The 25,322-nt window shown below is 49.6% G+C and overlaps 6 protein-coding genes and 1 non-coding gene across 7 annotated transcripts; 2 read left to right on the forward strand and 5 right to left on the reverse strand.

The window, feature by feature from the left end:
• Positions 1-1,593: 1,593 nt before the first annotated feature.
• Positions 1,594-3,112, reverse strand: EI90DRAFT_3014531 (NAD-binding protein; the record flags this gene model as incomplete). The annotated part of the gene is made up of 7 exons (XM_039056791.1): positions 1,594-1,793; positions 1,880-2,105; positions 2,195-2,203; positions 2,265-2,432; positions 2,494-2,575; positions 2,649-2,803; positions 2,918-3,112. The coding sequence occupies 7 exons, from the start codon at positions 3,110-3,112 to the stop codon at positions 1,594-1,596; spliced, it is 1,035 nt and encodes a 344-aa protein (XP_038919000.1).
• A 1,779-nt stretch (positions 3,113-4,891) lies between these two features.
• On the reverse strand, positions 4,892-5,620 carry EI90DRAFT_3120190 (uncharacterized protein; the record flags this gene model as incomplete). Its single annotated transcript, XM_039063289.1, has 1 exon — positions 4,892-5,620. The coding sequence occupies one exon, from the start codon at positions 5,618-5,620 to the stop codon at positions 4,892-4,894; it is 729 nt and encodes a 242-aa protein (XP_038919001.1).
• EI90DRAFT_281132 (uncharacterized protein) lies at positions 5,478-6,958 on the reverse strand. The gene has a single exon (XM_039053537.1). The coding sequence runs from the start codon at positions 6,618-6,620 to the stop codon at positions 5,634-5,636; it is 987 nt and encodes a 328-aa protein (XP_038919002.1). The 5' UTR covers positions 6,621-6,958; the 3' UTR covers positions 5,478-5,633.
• On the reverse strand, positions 6,891-6,972 carry EI90DRAFT_t86. The gene has a single exon. It is a non-coding gene; the product is annotated as a tRNA-Ser (tRNA).
• Positions 6,973-8,399: 1,427 nt separating this feature from the next.
• EI90DRAFT_2969576 (salt tolerance down-regulator-domain-containing protein) lies at positions 8,400-11,160 on the forward strand (the record flags this gene model as incomplete). Its single annotated transcript, XM_039055658.1, has 8 exons — positions 8,400-8,991; positions 9,067-9,270; positions 9,355-9,468; positions 9,522-10,059; positions 10,148-10,506; positions 10,557-10,619; positions 10,677-10,882; positions 10,939-11,160. Exons 1-8 carry the CDS (start codon positions 8,655-8,657, stop codon positions 11,158-11,160), a joined length of 2,043 nt encoding a protein of 680 aa, XP_038919003.1. The 5' UTR covers positions 8,400-8,654.
• A 431-nt stretch (positions 11,161-11,591) lies between these two features.
• EI90DRAFT_281355 (uncharacterized protein) lies at positions 11,592-13,240 on the forward strand. The gene has a single exon (XM_039053543.1). It carries the CDS (start codon positions 11,799-11,801, stop codon positions 13,146-13,148), a length of 1,350 nt encoding a protein of 449 aa, XP_038919004.1. The 5' UTR covers positions 11,592-11,798; the 3' UTR covers positions 13,149-13,240.
• A 93-nt stretch (positions 13,241-13,333) lies between these two features.
• On the reverse strand, positions 13,334-17,528 carry EI90DRAFT_2912529 (uncharacterized protein; the record flags this gene model as incomplete). The annotated part of the gene is made up of 17 exons (XM_039054462.1): positions 13,334-13,467; positions 13,519-13,598; positions 13,652-13,775; positions 13,829-13,886; positions 13,941-14,290; positions 14,347-14,536; positions 14,587-14,675; positions 14,732-15,404; positions 15,452-15,567; positions 15,618-15,722; positions 15,773-15,933; positions 15,991-16,112; positions 16,168-16,436; positions 16,495-16,929; positions 16,984-17,142; positions 17,195-17,227; positions 17,315-17,528. The coding sequence occupies 17 exons, from the start codon at positions 17,526-17,528 to the stop codon at positions 13,334-13,336; spliced, it is 3,312 nt and encodes a 1,103-aa protein (XP_038919005.1).
• Between the last annotated feature and the right edge of the window lie 7,794 nt (positions 17,529-25,322).

Genomic DNA, 25,322 nt, shown 5'->3' on the forward strand with positions numbered 1-25,322 from the left:
AGCGATCAGCTTTGTTTATAGTGTTTACCATGCAACTCCTGCATTCAAACCCTCTCGGGTGCGCCGTCGAAGCTGAGTATGTACGTTAACTTGCATGCACCTGTTCTGAAAAATGTGGAGATAGTAGGTGTCACTGGTCAGTGTTTTGCACCCGGAGTTAAGGAGCTGCGCAGATCTGAGCCCTGTGGCACATGTGTGCTTCTATCCTCTGGCTCTGTCTGCCATACAGTACTAATGATGATGAAACTCTGGATCTGATCTCCACAATAATAAAGCCAAGCCACGGGGGGGGGGGGGGGGGATATAGTATTTCACCTATACACGTATCTTGCATGTTTTCATCGTTGCTCCGACTCTCCGCAGCGGCGCGCGTAAGGGAGTTCCGCAGCGTTCGATCCCAACCGGAACATACATACATACATTTTTGGCCAATGGAAGCTGCCAATGCCCTTCGATCCAGCCATCAATATGGCGCTTGTGCTGATGAATTCCCATCATTCGCCTGTCTCAACCGTACGAATCGCAACGCCTAGTACGAATGGAGGTATCCACGCAGTTCCATTCTATGGCAGACCCCTCGCCGCATGGCAGCCGCTGCCATGTACACGCTATAGCGCTGGCGCGGCGCGCGCGTCCTAACCTCCACAGTGATCAGCGTCCTCTCAGTAACATGAATGGAAATCTCTAGGATAATCAAATACATACACTCGTGCATGGACGTGGGGGACAAGATCCCGATCAATGGCAAACTGTTAGAAGGGATCAGAATTCGCCGGATCTCGGGCCCGGGTGGCCCCACATGAAACCAATAGATTGGGTTTTGGTTAACGACGACTAGCTATGTATATAGTTGTCGTTAAATTGCAACGTGGCTCAGGGGGGGGGCAACGTACGCGTTGGCAAGATTCCTATGTGAAGCTAGAACTCTATATAGCGTCGGTACCAGCATGATTGATGACATGCAACAACCCGGGGCTCGTCGAAAAAAAGGGGTGACGAACATCTGATCTACTTATATCACTGTCACTTTTAGTTTCCCGGTCCCTTGGGACCGGGGGTATTGTTTCGCGGGTTACAAATCGCACATCAGGATGCTGGGCCACACTTGTTTGTCTACCGAGTTTTAGCGGAGTGGCTGCTTTGCAGAAATCGGTAATGGAAATGGAATCCTGAAAGAGAAAAGAGCATACCCATTCCCAAATTCATATGATCAGAGGAAGCGGATGCAGATATGATGTGGAGTGAACCCGGACGTCGACGCTTAGTACTATAGATCCCAAGCTAGCGATTGTGTAGTAAAGTGATTTCAGCGCCAGTCAAACCATGAGTTGACACAATTGACAGTTACCGAATAGGAAATTCTCCTTACCTGTTCAGGAAAATTTATTTGATTGATTGTGAACAACAACAAAGCGCCTGTATCTACTATACTCTATTCGGCCATAATGTTACAAACATGAATTCTCTCGCTTCGCATGGAATAATAAAAAAAAAAATATTAAGTATGTAATGCATGCAAAAAAAAAGCGGAGCCTAATCTATCAACGTCCCCGGAGTCCAAATTCCCTTGCTTAGGGAGGGAGGGATGTGTACTCATATTTTTACCTCCTTCCCAAATCTCTCTCTCAAGCTATTGAGGCCATCCACTGCGGTTTCCCTAATAGTTCGATATTTCAAACCAAGAACGTCGGAAGCTTTAGATCCGTCCATGATGATTTCGAACGGTTTAGCTTTCCACGAACCCGGAACTCCAATCGGAATGTCGGTAATACCAGCTTCGTACAGTTCATCGGCTAAATAAGCCTCAAAGGTTAGCCAAAAAAAAAAAAGGGGGGTGGGGGTGGGGGGTGGGCGAGTCTATATAAAAGCCACAACGCACTGATTTGTTGCCAAGCAAAGGGTCCGTTACTGACGATGAACCGCTCTCCACCTGCTTTGTCGCTCTCCAGGGCGAGGGCGTGTGCCAAGGCAACATCGCGAACATCAACAAGGTTTCCGCTCACACCAGGGAAATGAGCTTGTAATGGTGGGTTTGTTACCCTTTTGAGAAAGAGTATGGACGTTTCGTTCAACTTGGACAAGGATGTAGTTTGGTGAATAAGGGGCTAGAAAAGAAGAGAAAGGGGAAAATTTTCAGTTCGAGAATGGGATCTTTGATAGTTCACACAAATCAAACAATAAGTTGGGGACATACGCCAAATACCTGGAGAAAGGAGGATAGTCATCAGTTCTCACAGTTGTTTAGAGAAGGCATTGACACGGACGAGAGGAGGGAGGATAGTGGTTAAATCAAATTTGACGGTGTCTTTGTTGTCCTCCATAAATGTCCACGCGGCTCTTTCCGCCAAGACCTTGGACGCGCGGTATTTATGAATCCCAGCGTTCTTACCCTTTTGTTCAACGCAACTTGGTGAATATGTGTTCCAATCGGACTGTTCAATCGATCAGCTTTCAACCGAAAATTAGTCTCGGATTTCCCCTAAAGGGCCTTACTTCAGTAAATGTATATGTTCCGTCCTTGGGCACAATGAGAGATGCAACGGAGGATGTGATCACGATGCGTTTCACGGACGGACTTGTTGACCGAGATGGATACCGATAATGTGTGTATTATGGAACGGAGGCAAAAATTTGCGGTTAACACGTACCCATGTTCAAGCGCACTTTTAAGAATACCGGTAGTCCCAGATACGGCCGGACCAATGACTACAGCCGGGTCTTCGGACGACGTATCAACTGGGGATGCCATATGAACGACAGCATCCACGTTTGTAGACTTGACTGCATTGTCGAACGCGTCCGGCTAGGATGCGATGTGATAAATCCATCGTAAAAAAAAAAGAAAGAAATTGGCAAAAAAAAAAAAAGTGACGCGACAAGTGACGAGATCAAAGGGAATTGGGCGCTTTGGACTTACCTTCTCAATATTTTCTACAACAACATAATCAAACTTGTCACCAATGACTTTCTTCAAATATTCTCCCTTCGACTTGGACCTGACGGTTCCGATCACGGTGTGTCCGCGTTGGGTAAGGGTAGAACATGTTTGAGCCGCGATGAAACCGTTAGCTCCTGTAACGAGAATTCTAGCGCCAGTAGAGATTGGGGGCATGGTTGGAAAGAACTGCGAACGAAGGTGAGGGGGGGCCCAACGAGTAGCAGAATCAGCGCAAAAAGCAGTCGGTTGGTTGCGACTTTTCAAATTCTCATCACATGCAACCGACAACATAATCGAGATGAGTCAGCACCCGTTGGTTCTCCCCGCAAACCGTTCAATGCCAAGGGCTTGTCTGTTCGCGTTAGCCATTGGAAAAACATGGCCACGGCGGACTCGCAAGGTGGTGTGAGGGGAGACAAAAAAAAAACTGCGATGTAAACAGTTGTAAATACATGGTTCGAACTCGATTACCAGCCATTGGCTATGCCCAAAAATATATGCACGTACGTTACGGATTGAAACCAAATTGTGTTCGAACTGACAAACAACTCCCAAGGCTATAACGGCAACATCCGTGGTTCCCCCTTCCCCCCCCTAATGCATTTCCGACAATGTTTTTCCACTTCTGTCGAAAGTGCCGCAAACACATGAGGAGCACTTCTTCCCCCAATACAGTACTTGTTCGTCATTTCGGTCGAGACATCCCCCGTCGGCATATCATCGAGCTTTCTAGTCCCATCACCTCCCTTGAGATCCGAAGAATGGCAGGTTGTAATAAGGAAACCAATGGTGTTCCGTTGGGCCGCAACGGGACATTGGGGGCTTTCATGAACCTTGACTACGTCAATAATTTGTTTCCCTGGGGTTGACGCCATGCAATGGGACGCGCGGGTCGGGGGGGGGGGGGTGAGCAAGAGGGGTCCATATGAAGCGTGAGATTATCCTGGGGCAGCCGAACGGCAACTCCGGTTGAGATATATGCAAGTGAGCCAATTGAGCTTTCGAACGAGAAAGATCGGGACCTCGGACCGTTGAAAGCTTTATAGAAATTCTACATAGACATATCGTTGTCCGGACGCGGTGATAGAAACGGGCTCGGATCCGAAAGATCCAGGATATAAAAGAGATCGCTATGCATCGATAAAGGTTTCGAAGGGTAAGTAATTCCTGATGTACGTTGAGGGGCCAAGGGAGACTTTAACAGTTTTTGAGGTCTAATGGTATGTACTCGTAGAGTTGGTCCGATCTGGCGAGGGATGGTTGGGGCTTAGGCAAGCGAACACGCCTTTGTTCGCCTTATGAACGAGCCAGGGTAACTACTGGCTGTGGGTATTTTGGGACATGCACATGGAACAGCCGTATATCCATTGACCAGCCCATAAAACCCGTGTTTCAGGCGATGGATGATAGCCAAGTCGCCACGTCCTCTTCGGTAGTTTAAAGGATACATCTCTCAGAGTTCACGGCATTAGTATATGTATGCCTGATCGATGGCCGTATTGACATTGTGAACGCGTTTGTTGGCAGATCCCTTCGTTCGCATGCCAGTTGTAGAAAGTGACGTACCAGAACCCGATAAAGGGCGACCATTGCCGCAGAAAAGATGGTGCTCAAAGCTCAGTGCTCCCCATTTCATCGGGGAGAACGCCCAGATCGACAAATTTGTCTCTAGATCGACTCAACCACGTACTCTCCTCGATCCTTTGAGGCTCATAGGGCCGAACCATGTTATCTTCAAGAACGTGCGACAAGAGGACTTCTGACTGGCTTTTTGAGCAGGGACAACTAGCAACGGTCAGTGCGGGAACACGTTGAATTCTTCAAATTACGATCACATGCATTATGCATGCATAATGGAAGCCCAACAACCCAATCGACAGGAAAAAAAGTGCTAGTTATTTTCGGAATATGTGTACCATGCATCGAAGCCGAATACAGGATACGTCCAGGGACTCAAGCTGCCAGCGAGAAACATTCCAGGTGTCTGAACGTCGTAACATACCCTGGACGGCATACCAGCAACTCTCTTCTGCTCTCGAAATGGATATCACAACTGGTCCAGCGTGGGTTCTGAATACTCCGATCTGCAATCCTCATTACGCCTCGGGTCGTCCAACCTTCTCCTGGAGCCATCATCTCGCTATCGGAAAGTGCGACAACACGGTGGGGTCCTCTCTGCGCGGCGGTGGAGCCGGAGGTGCCCTGTCCTTCCAATCGGCGAATAGGCCATGGGATGAATGGATTTCGATGGGTTGTGGGAGGCAAGCCATACTTCTCCATCAACGAACGAAATTCATTGTTTGCCGCTTCGGTTGGGATACTACCCTCAGAGTGTCGATTTATCACACCATCGAACTCTGTTATAGCCTCCCTTACATCTGAAGACGCGGATGAAGTATTATATGAATCAGAAGGAATATCCAGAAAACCGATGAAAGCCCTCTGGCCGCGTGGAAGGTCGAGATTTCCATGAATCCTGACTGCTTCAATGATGCGTTGCCCTGGTTTGACGCTACCCACTGAGATATGCGGGTTGGGGGAATAGCCTCGAGAAAAGGGTCCCAGATGAGGCGTAGAATCATCATGTGCAAATGTGCCCTCCCAGTGGTACTCAGGTGGGATGTCGTCTAGCAGGGTGCGGGAACTGTTGAAGGGAATGGCACCGTCTGGATCTCGGGCCATTGAAGCTGAAGCCTTATGAAAATCCTTTTCTGTGTGTCCGCACGGTGATATAAAAGAGTTCAAGGCTGTCTTTATAAGGCCCAGCAAAGAGACCGCTGTCGATGAGATTCGAAGGGTAATCGAGGATATTTAGGGCTGATGGTGAAGCATGGATGTCTGTCCTTTTGGGGGGTCCTAATGGTATATACTTGCTATGCCTGCTGTAGTTCCAACATTGCAGGCAGGGGAATTCAACTTCATTTCCCGTATGGACGAGTGAGCGAATGATGGGTGCCATCGCGGGTGAGGGCATCAAGCCTGGGCAAACGCGTTGCCGAGGAGGTCGGCCCAGTCCACCAATCCAGTCGCTGCGAACGACCGACCTTTGAAATGTAGTCGGAGAAAATGGCACCACCGCGGATCCATCGCCTTGCTGAAGCAGCCCATAAAAGTCCGTGCGTAGAACCTTGTAGTGGGGTATGTATAGGCCGACGGAAATTACACCATTCAGGAAAACGCTGCCCGCTATGTCCTCTTCGGTGGCATGAATCAACATGTCTGCAGTCTGAATGTAGAGGGGATAGCGGTATTCGCTTCTAGCTATTGATCTTACTCTGAACCTTAAATTGTCCTTGGGATCAGGCTTGAACGCGTTGGTCAGATCCAAATTAGCCACCAGTATGGCACCCCTTGTGTTGCATGGCGCGATGTAGATTATGTCACGCGACGGAGAAGCAACCCAGAAACCAATAAAGGGCGACCATTGACGCAACAAGGAGACCCAAAGATCATAAAAGCTCTGTGCTCCCCATTTTGTCAACTGTACTTCCTCTTCATCGCCAAGGAGCGAACATCCAGACATGATGACGTGACAGATCCGTCTCCAAATCGAATCATCCAATGCAGCCCTTCGTATCCTCTTGGACAACGAAGAAATCACTTGAAGCTCATGGGGCTGAAGCTCGTGATCCTTAAAGATGCGCAATAACAGCTCGTCTGGCAAGCCCTCAAATAGTGTCATCGTGGCTTGTTACGATCAACACAGATCAGCGTGGGATCAGATGAAGCCGGGCCCTTCCGACAAGACATTCCGCTAAGCAGGATTCCAGCTCTACATATGACTTCGTAATATTAGATATAGGTTAGTACATGGTGTGTTTTATAGTTATATGTGCTATGCCGACTGGAGGTTACAGATATTCTACAAGAGGGTAGAGGCCAGACAAGAGACTGTGGTCAAAGCAATTGGTTTCCTCTCGAGCCAGTGTCAGGGACAATGAAACAAAAAATGCGACACTGGCACGATTCGAACGTGCGCCCTCAGAGAGGAATTGATTTCTAATCAATCGCTTTAACCACTCAGCCACAGTGTCTGATTCAACTTCCAGCTTGATGGGTGGTGTGTTGTGAGCTAACCACATGGGAAAGGCCTGCGATAACAAGTCGCGACGCATCTTCAGAGTCTACAGGCATCCTAATCAAGCCGTCTGCTGTGTTGGCGCTTCAACAGGCTATGAGCCCAGAGCGGCTCACCTCACTCGCGGCACTGTTTGGGGAATGACGCATTGTTTACGGTGGGCCCTTGCACAGGCACGCGGTTTGAAAAGCCCTCATTATGAAGCAAAAGCTCAGCTTCAGTCGCTGGCACCTTCTCAAAGCGCCAGAAGAGGGTTTGGATATGCTCTTAGCCACCTATGCCCACTATGCCCCGTTACATTGTGGCCTCTCTCGTCGGCACATACACCAACGCAGAGCATTGTTTCTGGATTGCATGGCGTCCAAACTCCTCCACCCGGGTGAGTGCTTTTGTGTGCTTGGACCTCTGCCTGTACTCTAACCGCGGTTTGACTCACAGACAACTTGTCCCGTGGGCGTTGTAGTACCAGCCGGGAGTGGGAGACGTGAAGAGACGGGAGTCGTCTGCTGACATTGGTTGGCTAGGGTTTTGTTATTCATCGTTATCGTATGATAAGTGTGCTCCACCCAGCTGAATCCTTTTCAGTGGATGTCATCGTCAACGCCTTCAGACAATCCAAACCCCGTAATATTCTCTGCGAGAAGAACACGCGAATTCAAATTTAGATATAAGGCGAATGACTAAATCGAGCTCCGACGCCTAAGGGATGCAGTTATACGATGGGCGTGAATCATCCAAGAAACCCAGTGTGAGCACCCTCCATTCATCTGATCAGAAACACAGGCAATTCCATCGGGAATGGTGTGAACAGAAGGCTCTCGGAGTCTTTACTTGTAACATAGGTGGTTACCAGTAGCACTGAGTGATTTCGGACAGACTCGGGGGCTTCGAATCTAGATAGATTATAGAAGCTGAGTTCGGGATTTGTTCCTCACTAATTCTATGCTTGTGTCGAGAAACGTGGGCCATATGTTATCGCAGAGGACACCCGCTCCTCTGAAAGAAACCTGCGCATTCGTCCTGCGCTTCTCATGGTTCCTGGCAGTCGGGGATTGTGCTAATAAAGTACATAACTTCTGGAGGTGGCCTAGTTGAAGAAACCAAGGGTGAAGGGGAAGGGAAGAACCGCTAGAAGGGTGTTGACCGAACCGCACAAGGAGACGCAAAGTGGCTTAAATCTGGTGAAAAGGCAGTCGAAAGTGGACTGGGTTACTTTGAGTCATGTTTGGAAAACGTTGGTACCATGCCAGAGCGAACAACGAAAGCAACCCAAGCGGATCTTAACAAAAAACAAACTGCCAGAGAGCAAGAAAAGAGGCGCGTTTGAGATTGAAAATAGGGGCGGGTAGAATCAATGACATTGAGTTAACTTTGTAGTTGTGACCTTGCCCACGGAGTAAAGCGACCCTTCACCTGGACTTTCTTGTGCCGCATCAGCAACGAGCAAAGGCTCTCGAATATCTTCGCCGCGGCTGCAGTCCAAGAGCATCCCCTGTTCCATTTCCAACGACTTCTGTGAGAGCTGTGGTTCTTTGCTAGCAGCCGCAGTCCGCTCGTCTCAGGACTATACTCTGATCGTTTCCAATATCCTTTTCATTGAGCTCGCGACACCAAAGATCGAACATACCTTCCCTTCGCATGTCAGTGAATCCTAAATCCTCCGTCAAGCAGAACGCCCCAGCTCGTACTGCCGTGGCACCTCCACCTCCACCCGTTCCTGTCGAGACAAACACGTCTGCAAAGAAGAAGAAGAGAAAAAAGGATAAAGCTAGGGGCGATGCCTCAGCTGATGAGGATGATGATGATGAGCCACCACCACTTGAACCGAACCCTCCCAGGGCAACTGGGCTGAGCCCAGAACTCGCTGCTGCCCACCTGTCAACAAACTCTCCTTCAGAAAGTCCTGTCTCAGCAACTCGCGAAGCTTCACAGCCGAAGACCAATGAGCCTTATAATCCTTTACTAGAAGCAGCAGGTGCGCTTAGTGATTCCGATGCGCCGAAAACTTTACCATCTCAAATCCATAAATTTACTTTCTGTGACCAAATAGCCCAGATCCCTGCCAACGAGCTCTCCAAAGCACAGACAATGTACGCTATAGCTCAGCAGATGATACGCACTGGTGGAAAGGGTGCCTCAAAGGGGTTACCAGGAAGCTATCCTCTGGAAAATGCCCCTTTCGATTCTGCTGTCCTATCCGATCCTGCCATACGGCGTTCGCTGGAAGCCGCTTTTAATACTGCCAATTCAAATGGTGCGCCCCTCTTCTTGGATCTGCGTTCAGTGTCTTAGCAGCACTGTTCACACCGCTGCTCATAAACTCCCACTACCATTTTAGGTGACCAAGTTTACGACAATGGCGAGTTCTATACGGAGGATGAGGGCGACGAGGACCCTCGCTACCAGGTCGAAGTTGAGGTGCATCGTGATGGAATAGAAACTTCACCTGCTGGTAGGCGTGTGGACGAGCTACATAACAATTTGTCTGACCGAGATACTACGTAGAACCACAGCAGAAATTGCCGCCTCAGCAGCTCGTACCTGAGCAGAAGCCCGTTGGAAAGAAGAATAAGAAGAAGAAAAAGAACGCCAACACGCCTCCACAACCGTCTACGCCTGAACCGGTCAAAGCTCGAGTGAATCCCATTCCTGGGTCCCGTGCCGCTGGTAAGCTACCAATGTCGTACACCACATCGAATCCTCCATCCCAGAACCCCCCACTCGCGCCTCCGAGTAAGAATTCCAGGCTTGCCTCCAGGGCTCCGACAGCCAACAATTACACTACTGCGAGGGGTCGTCAGGTTCCTGTGATGACAAATGTGTCAGGTCGCGGAAAGCGTTCTATCGGCAGCAACAAGCAGAATTCCAACAATATCTGGCCTACCAATTCACCTGAAGAGAGGGAAAGAATCAAGGAGTTCTGGCTAAAGTTGGGGGAGCGGGAGAGGCGAGACCTTGTAAAAGTCGAGAAAGAAGCTGTTTTGAAGAAGATGAAAGAGCAGCAAAGGCATGGGTGTAGTTGTGCCGTCTGCGGGAGAAAGCGGTGAGCATTGCACGTCCCCTAGAATCCATTTTCATTTGCAACATCCACTGCATGTTAGTTCTTTGACTTAACTCCTCCTTTGAACCAGCAACGCGATCGAGCAAGAGCTTGAGGTTCTATACGAGGCTTATTATGAAGATCTTGAGCATTATGCAAACCTGCAGCAGCAAGCTGCTTCGCGGGGGTTACCACCACCTGGTCCAGGGCCATTTCCAGGCAGCGTTGCCCTGGATAAGAATGGCCAAGTAATTAGCGCCCCCACTCCACAGCCGAAGCAACTTTCGAATACCCGGAGGGGTCAACAGCCCAATGGTGTCCGAAAGGGGCAAAGACGGACATTGGATGAAGATGAATATGATGAGGATGAGGATGACTACGACGACGAAGATTATGACGATGAGGATGAAATGGACGATGAAGATGACATCGACTATGAAGATTACAACGGTATGATATGCTCATTGCATGAAATAGAGTGGATACTCAGTTGGCTTCAGGCAAAGGCCGACGAAAGACCGAGTCCAAAATGTTCTCGTTCAATTCACAATTTACTGCCGCAGGTGAGCGTCGTAGCCTTTCAATTCCTTTATAACTGATCAACGTTTTGCGAAACGAAGGTCCAGGTAACATCCTCACAGTGGCAGATGACTTGTTGAAGAATGACGGACAGAAATTTTTGGAAATGATGGAACAGCTAGCAGAGCGTCGGATGCAACGCGAAGGTGAGGCTGTTGCTTCTATTGAAGATGACAGTGAGGATGAAGACGAAGACGAGGATGATGGTGACGAGGATGAGGAGGAGGAGGATGATTCCGAAGAGGACGTGGGTGCAACTGAGCTTCCTCAACCAGTTCTTTTACTCATCGGTGTTTTCTCCAGCGCATCATGACTGAGGAGCAGAAGATGCAAGAGGGGAAGCGAATGTTTTCCGTTTTTGCTGCTAGGATGTTTGAACAGCGCGTCCTGCAAGCGTACCGTGAGCGGTTAGCTTGGGAACAGAAGCAGCAAATCCTCGAGGAATTGCGACAGGCTGCTGAAAAGAGGGCCAAACAGGAAGCGGAGGCTGAAAAGAAAAGAGAGAAGAAAAGGTGGATTGTTTAGGGCCTACATTGGTATATGATCTGAACCACTTTTTTCAAGACTTCAGCAGCAGCGCGCGAAAGAGGAGGCACGAGCTCGTAAAGAGGCTGAACGTGCAGCAGCAGAGGCTGCAGAGAAAGAGAGGCGCGCAGCTGCTGAGGAGGCTGCTCGCAAGAGACAAGAGGAACAGGAGAGAAGGAGACGCGAGGCGGCCGCTGCACGGGAGGCTCGGCTCGAAGCTGCGCGGATACGCGAGGCTGAAGAGAGGAAGAAATTCCTGGAAAACCAGCGGAAAGCTGCGGAGAAGGCGGCAGCAGAAAAGGCTGCCTTGGAACAACGCAGAGCTGCCGAACGTGCGGCTAGAGAGGTGACTGTGTTCCTAACTTTATCGTGTTTATTCTGATGTCGGTTTCGCAGAGGGAAAAAGAGGAGGAGCGGAAAGCCAGGTGCGGAAGTCCTTGTTTACTTTATCATTAATGCTTATTTATGGCATGCAGGGAACAAGCTCAGCGTGAGGAACGTGAACGGAAGCTTCGTGAAGAAGAGGCGAAACGACGGGCAGAGAAAGAGGAGGCTGAGAGGAAAGCAGAAGAACGACAGAAGCAAGCTGCTGCCGCTAAAGGTGGGCAAGTCTTTCCTTTGTACTGTTGTACGCCTGAATGCCTTGGTTCGTCAAAGCTACCGCTGCTGCCACCGCCGCCGCTGTTGCCGCTGCCTCAAGGCCGGCGCCCTCCCCACCCCGCACTTCAACTACTAGTTCCACCTCAACCCTTAAGCAGGTATCGCCAGCTCCGAAAAAGATTTTAACTAAACCTGCCGCCGCGTTGCAAACCCCAGCGCCAGTGTCAGCTCCAGCACCTACGCCTACACCAGCACCATCACCAGCGCCGACCCCAGCACCGGTATTGGCATCGGCACCAGCAACGGCACTAGCGTCGGCACCAGCGTCGGCACCAGCACCAGCTCCGACACCAGCGCCTACCCAGACCATAACATCCCTGCCTCCCGCTACACCTTCATCCTCTCGTCCAACACCTCCGCGACCTACAGTTGCCACCAACACTGTACCAACTGCTCACATCCAACCCCAACCGATGCCTGCACAAACTCCGTCAAGTGCGCACCCAGGGTCTTTTCAATCGCAGCCACTGCCCTCTGCACCTCCTGGACTCCTTCCCATTGGAAGTTACCTTCCTCCACCTCATCAGGGTATGCCAGTAAATGGTTTCACCCCCCATCCTTCATACGCTTCCGTGGGTACGTTTCCGAGCCAGTCTTCACAACCTCTACCCACCCCTCTGTCTACTCCGGGTATGCCGCGAGGGTACCCGATAATGGACAGTAATTTCGACAGTGGTATGAACTACCAAGCTTCGACACCTGTTCCTCCCATCGGCCCTCCCAAAAGTTTTAGTGGTCAAATGCAGACTCCTCTGACTTCGAGTTCAGCCGTGTCGTCCCCCATCGGCATGGGTTTCCCAGGCAGATCAGATGCTTTACCTCCTTCGGGTCCTCCGAGTCATGTTCGCAGAGCATCCAGTGCTCACGAGGTCATCGGCCGTACACCCTCAATGGGTTATGGAACAATTCAGAAGCCTCTCGGACCGATATCTCGGCCAGTTGGCGTTGCAACTATGGACGGAGAGGATAAACCTCCTTCTGGCTCCTCGAGTCGCCGTTCGCCAAGTCCTACAAACTTCCTTGGGAGTAAGGCTCTGATCAATGACGATGACGAACTATTACTCCCTGTAACTGGCCGCAGATTTGGTGCGGCTCCGAACAATGCTCACATGTGGGGTGCACCTGGTGAACCCCCTAAAATTATGGAACCTGTTGGAAGCCGATCATTTGGAGGTCCCAGCGCATGGGGTTACCCTCAACAAGCTGCAAACAATCTGTGGGGCTCGGGTCCTTTCGGTGCAATGAACGGAATCCCACCCGCTCATGCATATGGCGTCCCGCTCCAGTATTCGAATCGCTCCCCTTCGACACCCTCGCAGAGTAGTTAGCAGTTGTCTCGCCGTTTCTGATTAACTATACATGTCTATTACTCTCCGATACTCTTACATAAGTCACTCAATGATAAGAGTTGACGAAACCGACTTTTGGCCCAATATTATCATTAGGGAACTATTAATGAACACCACAGAGTTGCAGGTAAATATCGATAACACACATAAGAATGGTCGAGCGTCTACGATAGTTTCGTAAAAGTCGCAGGATGTACCCGACTACGAATAAGCTTGATGATGCCCAAAGGGAAAGCGCTGACGGCTACGATCAATGTCACCTTCCAAGCGTATGTCGCAGACACAACAAATGACAGATCTGAGGAATCGTGAGTATGAGAAGTGAGATCAAGAGAGTCAGAAGACGAACCAAAATACTCAGGCAGGAAAGCCATGCTGATGATATATATCAAGAGTGTCACGATTTCGGCGATAATCATATACAGATGCCTAGTAATTCACAGTGAGACTGTGATCTAACTAATTGACAGTAATGGACTTACCAAGTTGTTATTTCCAAGCCAACCATGAAAAGCTCGTTCAAAACCAATGCGGTAAATGAGATAGCAACAATGTTCAGGAACTCATTTTCGAATAGCAATAAACTCATAATCATGATAGCACCACCTGAGGATGGATTTCCGTAAAAACTGCCACCCTATAGAGCACCTCTGACTGACCTTGATAAACACTGATCATCAGCCACATAAAGAAAGTCTTGTAAGACAGGGCTCGACCCTTCAAAGGACGTAAGTAAGGATCCAGATCCAAACATGGATGAATTGGATCCACCTTCGTCAATTCTTTGTAAAGCTCAGGATAAATCAACGCCAAATCCTCAGTAACGTCGCGATCAAGCACCAACGAGAAGACCGGCGCCATAGTGTAAGTGGTAGCGTAACCAACCATCAGCCAACCTTGATATAGGGCTATGGGAGCGAAGTAGAAGATTGCTGAGAACACGGCTTGCATGATTGAAATGATCAAACCACGGTGGATAACGAACTGGGCCAACTTGGCCGATCGCTTATACGAGTTACGCCCATGCCAGACGAGGAGCTTAGTCAAGTAACTGAACTGGGTTATTGAGAAGTCGGCAGCCAATGAAGCCTGTTTCCCCTCTTTCCCGACAATGCCCACACCTGTCAGCAAGCCATAATTAATAAAGCACCATGCCAAGACGCAGAAGATCACATACCGACGTCCGCTGCCTGAATCATACTGACGTCATTCCCTCCATCCCCGATACAGCATACCCTTTTCTTCGTGAAGTTCCGTATCAAGCGCGCGACATCGGCCTTCTGAGTGGGCGAGCACCGGCAAGCCACGACTGCTGAAAGTTTGGTAGCAATCTCGATAAACTGAATCCGAAATTGATCAAGGCAAAGCTGTTCTTAAATGTTAGAGACCCCTCTAGTTATATCTGGCGGATGCTTACCTGTAGAGACACGCCGTCGATCACTAGGCAACAATCGGGCTTGGACTGTAAGAATTCCAGCTCAGATTTTGCGTCGTCTGTATTGGACACTTGGGAACAAAATTTAAGGATATAATCGTTATTTGATCGGCCACGGAATACCTACGTTTCGAGACGGTGTGAATGTACTGATTACGCGCCACTAGCTTCGTGGAAATCGCAATAACTGTCGCAGTTTCGATCTTGTCTCCAGTTAACATCCATATTTTGAGTCCGGCATTTCGAAGAAGTTCCAGGGTCGATCGGACACCATCTTGAAGCTTGTCTTCAACCCCAGTCAGACCTAGAAGCTCCAGATCGTGCTCAAGATGTCGTGCCACGGTTGCTGCCATGTTTTCATTGCGATTTTGAAGGGAAACACTCGCTTCCTGATAAGCTTGTACGAAGGCATCGTACACTTCAACAGAAAGCTTCCGTCGCGCCATGACAAGAGTTCGGAGGCCCTCGCGGGCCATATTGGCACACTCCTCTTCGAGCCAATCGTTCCTCTGTACAATGGGCGCCATTACAACATCAGCCCCCTTCTGGAGGAATGTTATCTCGTTCGTTTGAAGATCTTTGATTATAATGCCCATTCTTTTGGACTCCGAGGTAAAGGGGAAAAGCTCTAGAACAGCGAATGACAATGTTGATCCAGTCGGAGTTCGCAAATCAATATGGGTACGGGAGCGAGCGATAAGAGTGAGTCCAATAGACTCAGTCCATCTAACAATAGCGACTTCATCTGGTGATGATGCCTGGTACGAAACTGTGCCATCATCATTAATTACCGGCGTAACCTAGAAATGGAAATCAGAAACGTCTAGACAATGGCAATGTACCGCACATTATGACACAGAGCAAGGGCAAGAGCCACATCACGAATCCGAGACGTCATATCTCGCCTCCCTCTTCCCGCCAACTGGACACCCGCCGGAAGGGTTGGTAACGGTAGCCCTTTAGCTGAGGAAATGTCAATTCAGCAGCTACATGGTGGGCTTATATATACCGACCTTCTCGACCGTCGGAAAATGCAATTGATAGTTGATTGCTAACTTCATCCATGGAGTCCAAGCCGAATGACATAGTACCCATGTGTAACTTCCTCATTTCCATCTCTGAACGAATTATTAGGAATGTCTGGAGTCCCAAAATTGATCCAACTCACCGTTTTGAGTAAGTGTCCCTGTCTTATCACTCAGGAGATATTCTATCCTCCCAAGTTCCTCTGGTAACGTGCTCGTCCGGACGATGGTGTCCGGGATCTCCGGGTCGTTCTGAATTTGATGTGCGTATACCGTTTTCCCCATATCTAGGTTGACGCGCAAGCTAATCGAGACCGATTCTTAGAAAAGTGATGCGCTGATATAAACGACAAATACAGACCTTATAGGGATGATAGAGGAGAATAGAATCAAAAATCGGAAGATATAGACATACCACAGACCCCTGAACCCATTGAGGGCTACAAGGGCTATGGATAGGGCAAACGTCACCGTGCACAGAATCTATATCGTGTATGATCAGCAAACGCAACTGACGGACTCTTGGGCGTGTGGCAACCTTTGCCAGTTGATTTATCTCCAAATCAAGCAATCCCATCTTGGTTTCGGGGTGACTTGTGTTCATCACAGCGCGAGTTTCGGGGCCAGTATAGATGACAAACCCGACTGCGGTCCCGGCTGCTAGCACCGTGTTTGACCACAGGACATTGTCGACCGTTAACGGCTCCACTTTGGGATTTAATGGTACATCTTGACCATTGATTGAATGTATTGTTTGGACGGAGAATGTGCCAATAAAAGTGTTGATATCTTTAACAGGGGGATCCGCTAAAAATCGAAGATCTAATTGGGCGACGGTACGTTGGCTTGTCAAGTTGGAGCGTACCATATATTTCTGCATCTAAAGAAACTAGATCGTTTTCTGATGATATCTTCTGACAGGAAGGGACAGCCACCCGTAGCTTCCAGTCTGTCTCTCCATCTAACTGATCCGTACGAATGAAACATGTCCCATTAGAGTCCGAGGTTCTGAGTAAGACCATGTCGGCAGGAACTCGTTGGTTTTTCTCCAGAATGACAAGGTCACCAGCTTTCAGTTGCGAGGAAGGCACGGCCCGGATTTTGGGAGACCCGTGTGGAGCCCCTTCATTCTCTATGTCGTTTGAGTCACCCGAAGGGAGCACTTGCGCGTCCAAGACGGAATATTTTTGGGAATTCGCCTCTCGGTCACGAAGATGTCTCTGATAGTCGTCATATGCTTCTTTGCCCATCGTTACGGACAAAACGAATGCTAGGGGAGCAACATATGTGACGATGAAACCTGGTCAATGCGTTAATATTAACAACTTCCACTAAAGATGACAAATTGGTGTACCTATCTTCAGCGCGGGTACAAATTGGGACAAAGCAACAAGTAGGAAATAAAGGTTGAAAAAGAACTTGAATTGCTCGTAAAAAACTAAGGGGAGGAAGGTAAAGATATTGTACTTCTGGTTTTTGACAACGTTGGGTGGAAATTTGGCTTGTAATTTTTCTGGTGACGAGAGGATCAGTGTCACTAGGTGGTACGGGGCCACATCCATTACCTGAAGGCCTGAAAGGGATCGTTCGGGAGCGATCTTTACCAGTCATACTGGCAAAAACAGGCCTTGAGTCCTTAGGGAGACTCGTTAAAGATGAACTGCCATGAGACCACAATGAGAAACGTACCGTGCCAAGTCTTTCGTTCGTTTCTGGCTCGCCAGATGTCAAGCGGGTCTCCTCATCAGCCTCGTCGTCATCGCCATCGTAAAGCTCTTCAGATGGTTCTAATAGCCTCCTAGTGTCATCTTCTGTAGAATCTGAGTATCGGGATCCACGTCTCACAGGCCTGGATCGAGAAGAACTCGCGATGGTGGCAGTAGTCCGTGCAGAGCGCATGAATGGAGGTGTAGCGCGACGCTGACTCCGTATTTTAGATTTATAGTTTGTCAAAGGTTCGAGGGGTATGTCCCCACCGCCCATTCAAAGATGGTCCTTCGAGCGCAGTAAGGGCTTGCGCCGGGGTTAAGTGACTTTGTTTACGTGTATTTGTACCGATCTTGTCAGACTGGCCCGGCGCTAAACTTGCGTCGCAGACGACGTTCTAACGGCAGACTGTATGAACGTGAAACTCGGCAGGCAAGTAAACGCGATTTACTTCTATTTTTATAGTGCTAATTCGTGCCGTGCTGTGGGATGTGGAATGTTTTGTTTGCTGCAGTCTGCATAAGCAATGCTCACGCACTGGTTTCTAGAATGATTGTAGTAATTCTCCACTACAATGTCGCTCTATTTGGTTGTTGCTTTGTCTTTTGTGGGACCACCGTCGGCCCAAAGAGGCAACCGCCAATTCCCGCTACTCCGTAGCGGGTCCTGCGTTTTTTTCTCCCCAACTGAATTGTCCTATGCACAGGGTCCTGCATGTCCCCGAAACCCAAGGTCCATTATCTGCCCCATATAGTTCTATTTCCTGGGGTCCTCACTCCCTCCAAACCTAGGGTCCACTGCTTATGTAACTCCTTCGTTCACCCCTCTCCGTTGACTTCTCCTCCCAAGCTCACTGACCCATCATATCACCTGAAAAAGCTCATGTTCACTCCCGATACAAGTGAGTTGTTGCTACATCCACACCTATTTGTAACTGATGTCCCCAGGGTTGTGGCCATATTCTTTCCTTTCTTGTGCTTTCCATCTATCCTCGCACACAATCTCCCAGTATGCATACCTACACGGATTACACTTTGCATCTTTAACAATTAATGATAAACGATTATGCTTGATATGACATATTGTGAATGCTGACTGCTATGGTTCTGTGCTCCTGGGTTGTGTGCAAGAACGGGATCATTTGCCCACTATCGAGGTCCATCCTTCTCAACTCCACCACTTCCTTCTCTCTCCTTCTTGTGATTATGAGCTCTGTAAAAGCGTTTGTCTCAGTTTTGGGGTTCACCTCTCTGATCACCATGGCCCTGATACCCTTCACGACATGCAACTCCTTCTGCAACGCTTTCAGCAACTTCCCTCTGTGTATCCTGATCCCTTGTCCATTCTACAGCATCTGGACAGAATGAATCGGAATGACTCACTAGCTCTTTGTCATTTTCACTGTGTACCTGGCATGTTGTAAGGGATTAACCTTACTTCACTATAATTCCGATTATAGTGATATCATTATGTTGCATCACTATAATTCCCATTATAGTGATGCTATTATTTCTTTATTTATTTGCGCCGAGATATGTAATTTACATATATATACCTCGGAGTAGTTGTAAAGGCCCAGTAGCCTTTTACCTCTACCCCGTTGAATATACAGCACATTTAAGCTTATATTTAGATGGACTAACTGAGGCCTGAGGTGAACGGGGGAATGGAACGTTACCATCCCCAAATAAGTAAGCAACCTTTCACTTTTTTAAGCTAGTTTCCTTTTACAATCTCGGCACCGTGACTGGTGACGGAACCCTGCTGTGTCCCACATGCGTTGTCTACCCTGACAACGCGCATTTGCGCCTAGTTCTCATGCGCAAATCGCGCGTGCGCCATTCCTAGACGCACGCTCACCTAGGCTGTGCCTCAGAGTAGAGGCAACCCCTCCCAATCTCAGGATCTGGGAAGCTACCACGACACCGGTGCCAGAACCCCATTTGGCAACCCATGCATCGTTGTCCCTGACGATGCACACATGTCAGGGCACACCTGCCTCACCCGGCTCCACCCGGCTCCACTCCACCCGCTACCCCCTTCTCCCCCTCCCTATCTCCTCCTCCCTCCACTTCCCCCTCTTCTTATTTCTTCTCTGTCTCATTCTCTACTCCCCCCACCCCCACCCACATGGACGACTTCCCTTGATTGATGTACTACTAACCTGCCTGTGACCCATGCACGATGCACCCAACCCTGGATGCTCTGGATGACCCCTGGGTACACCCAGCATGCATGCCTGCAGCGGATCCCTTCGGGATCCCCCATGGGGATACCTGGGTGGCTGGGGCTGTGCATGGGGATGACGTGGCAACTCTCATGTGACCTGAGCACCATGTATATAAACATACCTGGGGTGGGAACCAGAGAAGCAGTCTTCTTCTCACCATTCCCACTTCAGGGACGTCTGCCTGTGCCGGACCCGTTGCCGCATGCGCCCACTTCATACCCCACTGGGCCCTCAGCGCCAGGCGATATACCTGGACGCTCTTGACCCCGGACCAGTCCCTGACAGCACATTCAATCAAGGTTCACACTGGAACCTTTGATCTCACTTCCTGATGCTCACAACCAGGAAGTTCCGGACTCGCACCCACACAGCTGGCCCTTCCTCCAGTCCTATGGTGGGAGTCAACACCACTCCATCTGCAAGTGGTGATCTGGGCCCGTGAGGGCCCAGCAACGCATCTCATACGCATTGTACCATCTCAGGAGATGCTGAACCTGTCACAGCATCTCAATCCCACTTGGTGTCTGTCCTACTGCCACCCTCACGTTCACCATCATGGGCCCGCTCTCCCTATTTCAAGAGTGCATGAGTATTATGTGAACGCGTCAACAAAGTTAGAACCGTGGACTAAAACACGAGTTGACCCACCCATGGCCACTCAGGCCTGACTTCCCTCCCCACTCACTTGCACACTAGAAAAGCATACTGAGACTTCCCTTCCGCCCAGTTTGGGACGGAATAACCATTCCTCTAATGCTGTAGAGTGTGACCGCACCGAGCCACCCAGCGCTTTGCTGTGTGGAAGTCTCATTGACTCTCTTGCCCCAGTGGGAGCCAAGTGTCGATCTAGCGACATTGTGAGGGCCCAAGCGACTTGTTTACCATCTGTTTTAGATGGGATCGGCAGCGCTTCAGCTGCTGCCAAGTGCCAGCTCATAGAGCTGCCCAGCGCTTCGGCAATTCCTGGGTTTGACAACCCAGATACTCACACACTCCCAACCCCCTACTCATCCTGATCTGAGGGAGGATGGATTTGAAGGGCCTCAGAGGCCCTCTTCACGCCAAGAGGAGCGTTTTTCCTGGCACTTTTGAGTGCCAGGTCACCAGGATGCTCCGGACCACGGACCTGGTGGTTCATAATTCCCTACCCTTTCCGCGGAAAGGAGACCAACCCTTCCTAAGGAAAGGGTTCTCATCTATCGTGGTTATAGATGGAATCGGCAGCGCTTCAGCTGCTGCCAAGTGCCAGCTCATAGAGCTGCCCAGTGCTTCGGAAATTCCTGGGTTTGACAACCCAGCAGCACCTACTCCCTCCACTCTGCAGGAAGTCGAATCCGAACCGCCTCCTTGGCCCTCTGCAGGCCAAGAGGGATGCTTTCCTGGCGCTGTTAAGTGCCAGGTCACCAAGATGCGCGATGCTGTTCCACATCATGATTTTGGTGATTCATTATTCTCCACCCCTTCTGCGGAAGGGAGACCAACCCTTTCTAAGGAAAGGGTTCTCATCTATTGTTCACTGCATAGTGAACGATATGTTCTGCCCACAGACACTCCACTTCTGGGAAAGTCTGTGTGTTCCCGGCATTATTGGGTGCCGGGTCCCCAAAATGCGTGGTGCTTCTTTGTACCATGCTCATTTCCCTGTTGCCTTTCCATCTGGAAAAGGGTTCTCATCTGTCGTTCACTGCATAGTGAACGATCTGTCTTACCAACAGACACTCCACCTCCAAGGAAGGATCTGTGTATTCCTGGCGCTATTGAGTGCCAGGTCCCCAAAATGCGCGGTGCTCCTTTGTACTGTGCTCATTTCTCTGTTGCCTTTCCATCTGGAAGGCCGGCCCTTTCTAAGGAAAGGGATTCTCTCCATTGTTCACTTCTGTCAGGGCCCGGCCTCGGACTCGGAGGCTCCCTGACCTCAACCCCCATCTGGCCTGTCCTCACACTATGCGGGGCATGAGATGTATAGTAAAAGGAAAGATAATATATACACTTGCCTATGCGGGGCATGAGATGAGAAGAAGGGTAAAGGTCTCATCTCCCCGCATGGTTGCTATATAAAGGAATGGGTCACATGCCCACAACTATACAGCTCCTAGAGTTGTGTAGTGTGACCCGGAGGGAACATCCAGGTGGCAGTGCCCAGTAAGCGTGGGAACGTTCTGGGCGAGTTGCTTGCCCAGAACTGTGGCTGTGACCCGTGGGAACATTCTGGGCGAGCTGCTCACTCAGAAAGTTCCCACGCTATCCCGTGCGCGCGCGTGTACACAACACACAAAGGCAACAACAAGGCAACAGTCAAAGAATAAAAGGGGGTAAAGTAGGTGGGGAGTCCGGGGCACCCTAAGGCAGGGTGCTGAACCCTGACATCACCCTCCCTCTATGCCACTTTGCCCCGAAGTGGCTATGGTCCCGGAGTCGGGTCCTCTCCTGGTCTGCAGCTGTATCCACTTCATGAAAAGAGTTAAAAGAATAAAAATGAGAACATATTAAAGCATTAAGAAAGGTTCTTAGTCGTGAATAAGAAGGAAAAAATAAGGAAAAAAGGCGGCAATAGTCCATCTCCACCAGCTAAACAGCTCTCCTCCCACTAAGACAGATTGCGCACTGGGAGAAAAAAAATCGCAGGTCCTGCTCGGACCCCACACCAGTATTGGGGAACTCCTTCCATCATCTCCATGTCTGCAAGCGGCACTATGACCTCCATGGTTCCGTCCCTTGTCATCTCCGTGTCTGCAGGCAGCCATGCGGAGCTGTGGCTGCTCCCCCATCATCTCCCTTCTATCGCCTCCGGGTCTGCAAGCCATCCTACGATGCCCATGGCTGCACCCTCTGTCGTCTCCATGTCCACATGCGACCATGCAGTGGTGTGGTGTTGGGAAGTAGAATAGGGAGCAGATGGACGCGGGGCAGTCTGGTCAGGGTGCTCACCCTGACCCTCTCACCCTCCTTCTAATGCCACTTCGCCCCGAAGTGGCTAAACAAGCCCCCCCCTCTCCTCTGTGTGCTGTGGTTCGTTGCCTGGACTATTTGCAGAGTGTTGGTAGAATATAAATGAAAAAACATGGCAGAAAAAAAATTTGGGGCATATGGTCGGGATGGGAGTGGGGTTCGATGTGGTAGAGTTGATATCGTGCTGGTTTCTCAGAAATCCAGACCATTGGGGTCGCAAGAAAACTATATGGGGTCGCACGTTGGATCCCCAGCGAAAAGGAAATGGAAGGGTCGGCTCCATGCGCCTTAGGGAATTGGGGTGTAGGTTACGGAAGTGCAGCGATGTGATCTAGGCGTTACCCTCCTTCTATGCCGCTTCATCCTGAAGGGGCCATAGCCAAGGACTCTGGGCTCACTAGTCACCATCCATTGCTTTGGTGCCTGTCCTTCATCGGGGGTGTGAATGAAAACAAAAACAGTCGGGTGTGTGGGTTTTGAAAGCACAGCGATGCAACCTAGGCGTTACCCTCCTTCTATGCCGCTTCGGGCCATAGCCAAGGACCTGGGCTCACTAGATGCCATCCATTGCTTCAGTGTCCGTCCTCCATCAGAAATGTGTGAAATGAAGAGTTCCCTGAGTGTACCCAGCGTCTCAGAGAGTCGGATGAGTGAGCCAGCGAAGGCGCAGCGATGTGTCTTGGGCAACTACCCTCCCTCTATGCCGCTTTATCCTAAAGGGCCATAGCCAGGGATCTGGGCTCTTCCTCCAATCGGCATCCATTGCCTCCGGTGCTCACCATCCATCCAAAGAGAATGAAGGGTGAGCAACCTTCGGTTGCGGAACTCAAAGTCGGTGTCGTGAGGAAAAGAGTGTGTAACGGTTGGGTGGGGGAAAACAGTGGTGTGGCGTAACTCGGCCACCGGAACTCTATGCACCATGCATAGAAGCGCAGCCTGCACCCAGCTCTGAGACGGTCCAAGCCTACCTTGGCTTTCTGGGACAACAGAGGCTGGTGGAGGCGTGAGGTTAAACCCTTCTTCTACTGTCAGGATCCGGACCCCAGCTGGGAGTGGCCGGAGGGCGAGGCTGGGTGTGGAAGCTGGGGTACTCTCCCCGGGTGCTAACTCCTCGAAGTCGCTGAGGGGACTGGCCTCAGCCTTCACAGGGGGCTGAGAAGCTTACCCTTCTTCTCAGCTCATTCCCTGTGAAGGCTGAGGCCAGTCCCCTCAGCGACTTCGAGGAGTTAGCACCCAGGGAGAGTACCCCAGCTTCCACACCCGGCCTCGCCCTCCAGCCACTCCCAGCTGGGGTCCGGATCCTGACAACTTCATAGTGAACAAGCTGTCCCACCGATGGACAGGCTGCCCCCAGCGAAAATCCGTGTCTGAATGATCAGACATGCTCATTCCTGCCCAGTTCATGGGCCATGCTTCCATTCTGTCACTCATATGGACAGAATGACCTCTCTACTCTCCTAGATGATTATCTAGGGAGGAGCAGGTCGCTGCTCAGACCTCTGGCCCACATTCAAGTGTGGCAGAAATTTTTTTCTTATTTTTTTAACCTAGATTCCTAGGTTGAATTTTCAACTACTCCCCCAGACAACTGTCTAGGGAGGAGAAACAAACCCATGCCACTCTTTAGTGGTTATCTTTGTGGGTCAGCATCGCGCTGACTCATATCAACTATTATTTTACTCCCAGACAACACTCTAGGGAGGAGCGGCCTCAGTGACCTTTGGAATCACTGGCCATCACCAGGGGTATTGACCTTCGGTGAGTTACCTGTGTCACCGGAGTATCAACCTTCAGGTGTGGAATCACTGGCCATCACCGGGGCATTGACCTTTGGTGAGTTACTTCCATCACCGGGGCATTGACCTTCGGTGAGTTACTTCCATCACTGGAATATCAACCTTTGGGTTGACTGCTTCATCTCTTGCTCAACCCTGCAGTGGACCAATTCAGGTGTCACTGCCCTTTCTCATCAACAACAATGCTGTTGTTGATTCTGTTCCTTTACTCTAGCTTGTCATATTGACACTTGCTACTTCATTGTCAACAACACTGTCATCGAGATCTGGGTACATATGTTCCAGGAGAAACTCTAAGTGGGCTTTGCCTACAAACTACTACTATAGCCTCCTGCAATGAGTGTACCCCCGCTTGCATACATTCTTCGTATGTAGAGTGTTATATTTCCTTAATATGCTTGCTTTCCCTTTCATATGCTTTTACCCTGTCTGCGATTCAATATTGCAAGGGAGGAGGATGTAAGGGATTAACCTTACTTCACTATAATTCCGATTATAGTGATATCATTATGTTGCATCGCTATAATTCCCATTATAGTGATGCTATTATTTCTTTATTTATTTGCGCTGAAGGAGCGGAGCTGGATCACCTTATGTAACCAGTTTCCTACGTCCAATAACGATATAAGAGTTTGTGCTGATTTGCATACTGACCATGTTTTGGTTGCCAAATATATAATTGTTCACTGTCTAAACAACAATAAACACCCCCCAACGATCTCACCTGACGTATAGATCGTCTACAGATAAAATTCTATATTGACTTTACTATGATTTCTAGTCAATATTACACCTAGATATACCACTTTTCAGTAGGATGTGATTTTCCTGATAATTTACTGAAGGAAAACTACTAATAAAATAATTCTGCAATAAATACAGGAGTGACCAAACTGCTCTTTCTATCGCTTAGAGTGCGTGCTAGTTATCTAGCAGGTTCAGGATCGCTCACTTTTCTCCTGTGGTGTGATAACCAAGTATTGCTGAGAGATTATTCAATTAAGAAGTCCC

This window comes from Cantharellus anzutake (assembly GCF_015039405.1).
Source record: "Cantharellus anzutake strain C23 chromosome Unknown EI90scaffold_12, whole genome shotgun sequence".
NCBI classification, from domain to species: domain Eukaryota; kingdom Fungi; phylum Basidiomycota; class Agaricomycetes; order Cantharellales; family Hydnaceae; genus Cantharellus; species Cantharellus anzutake.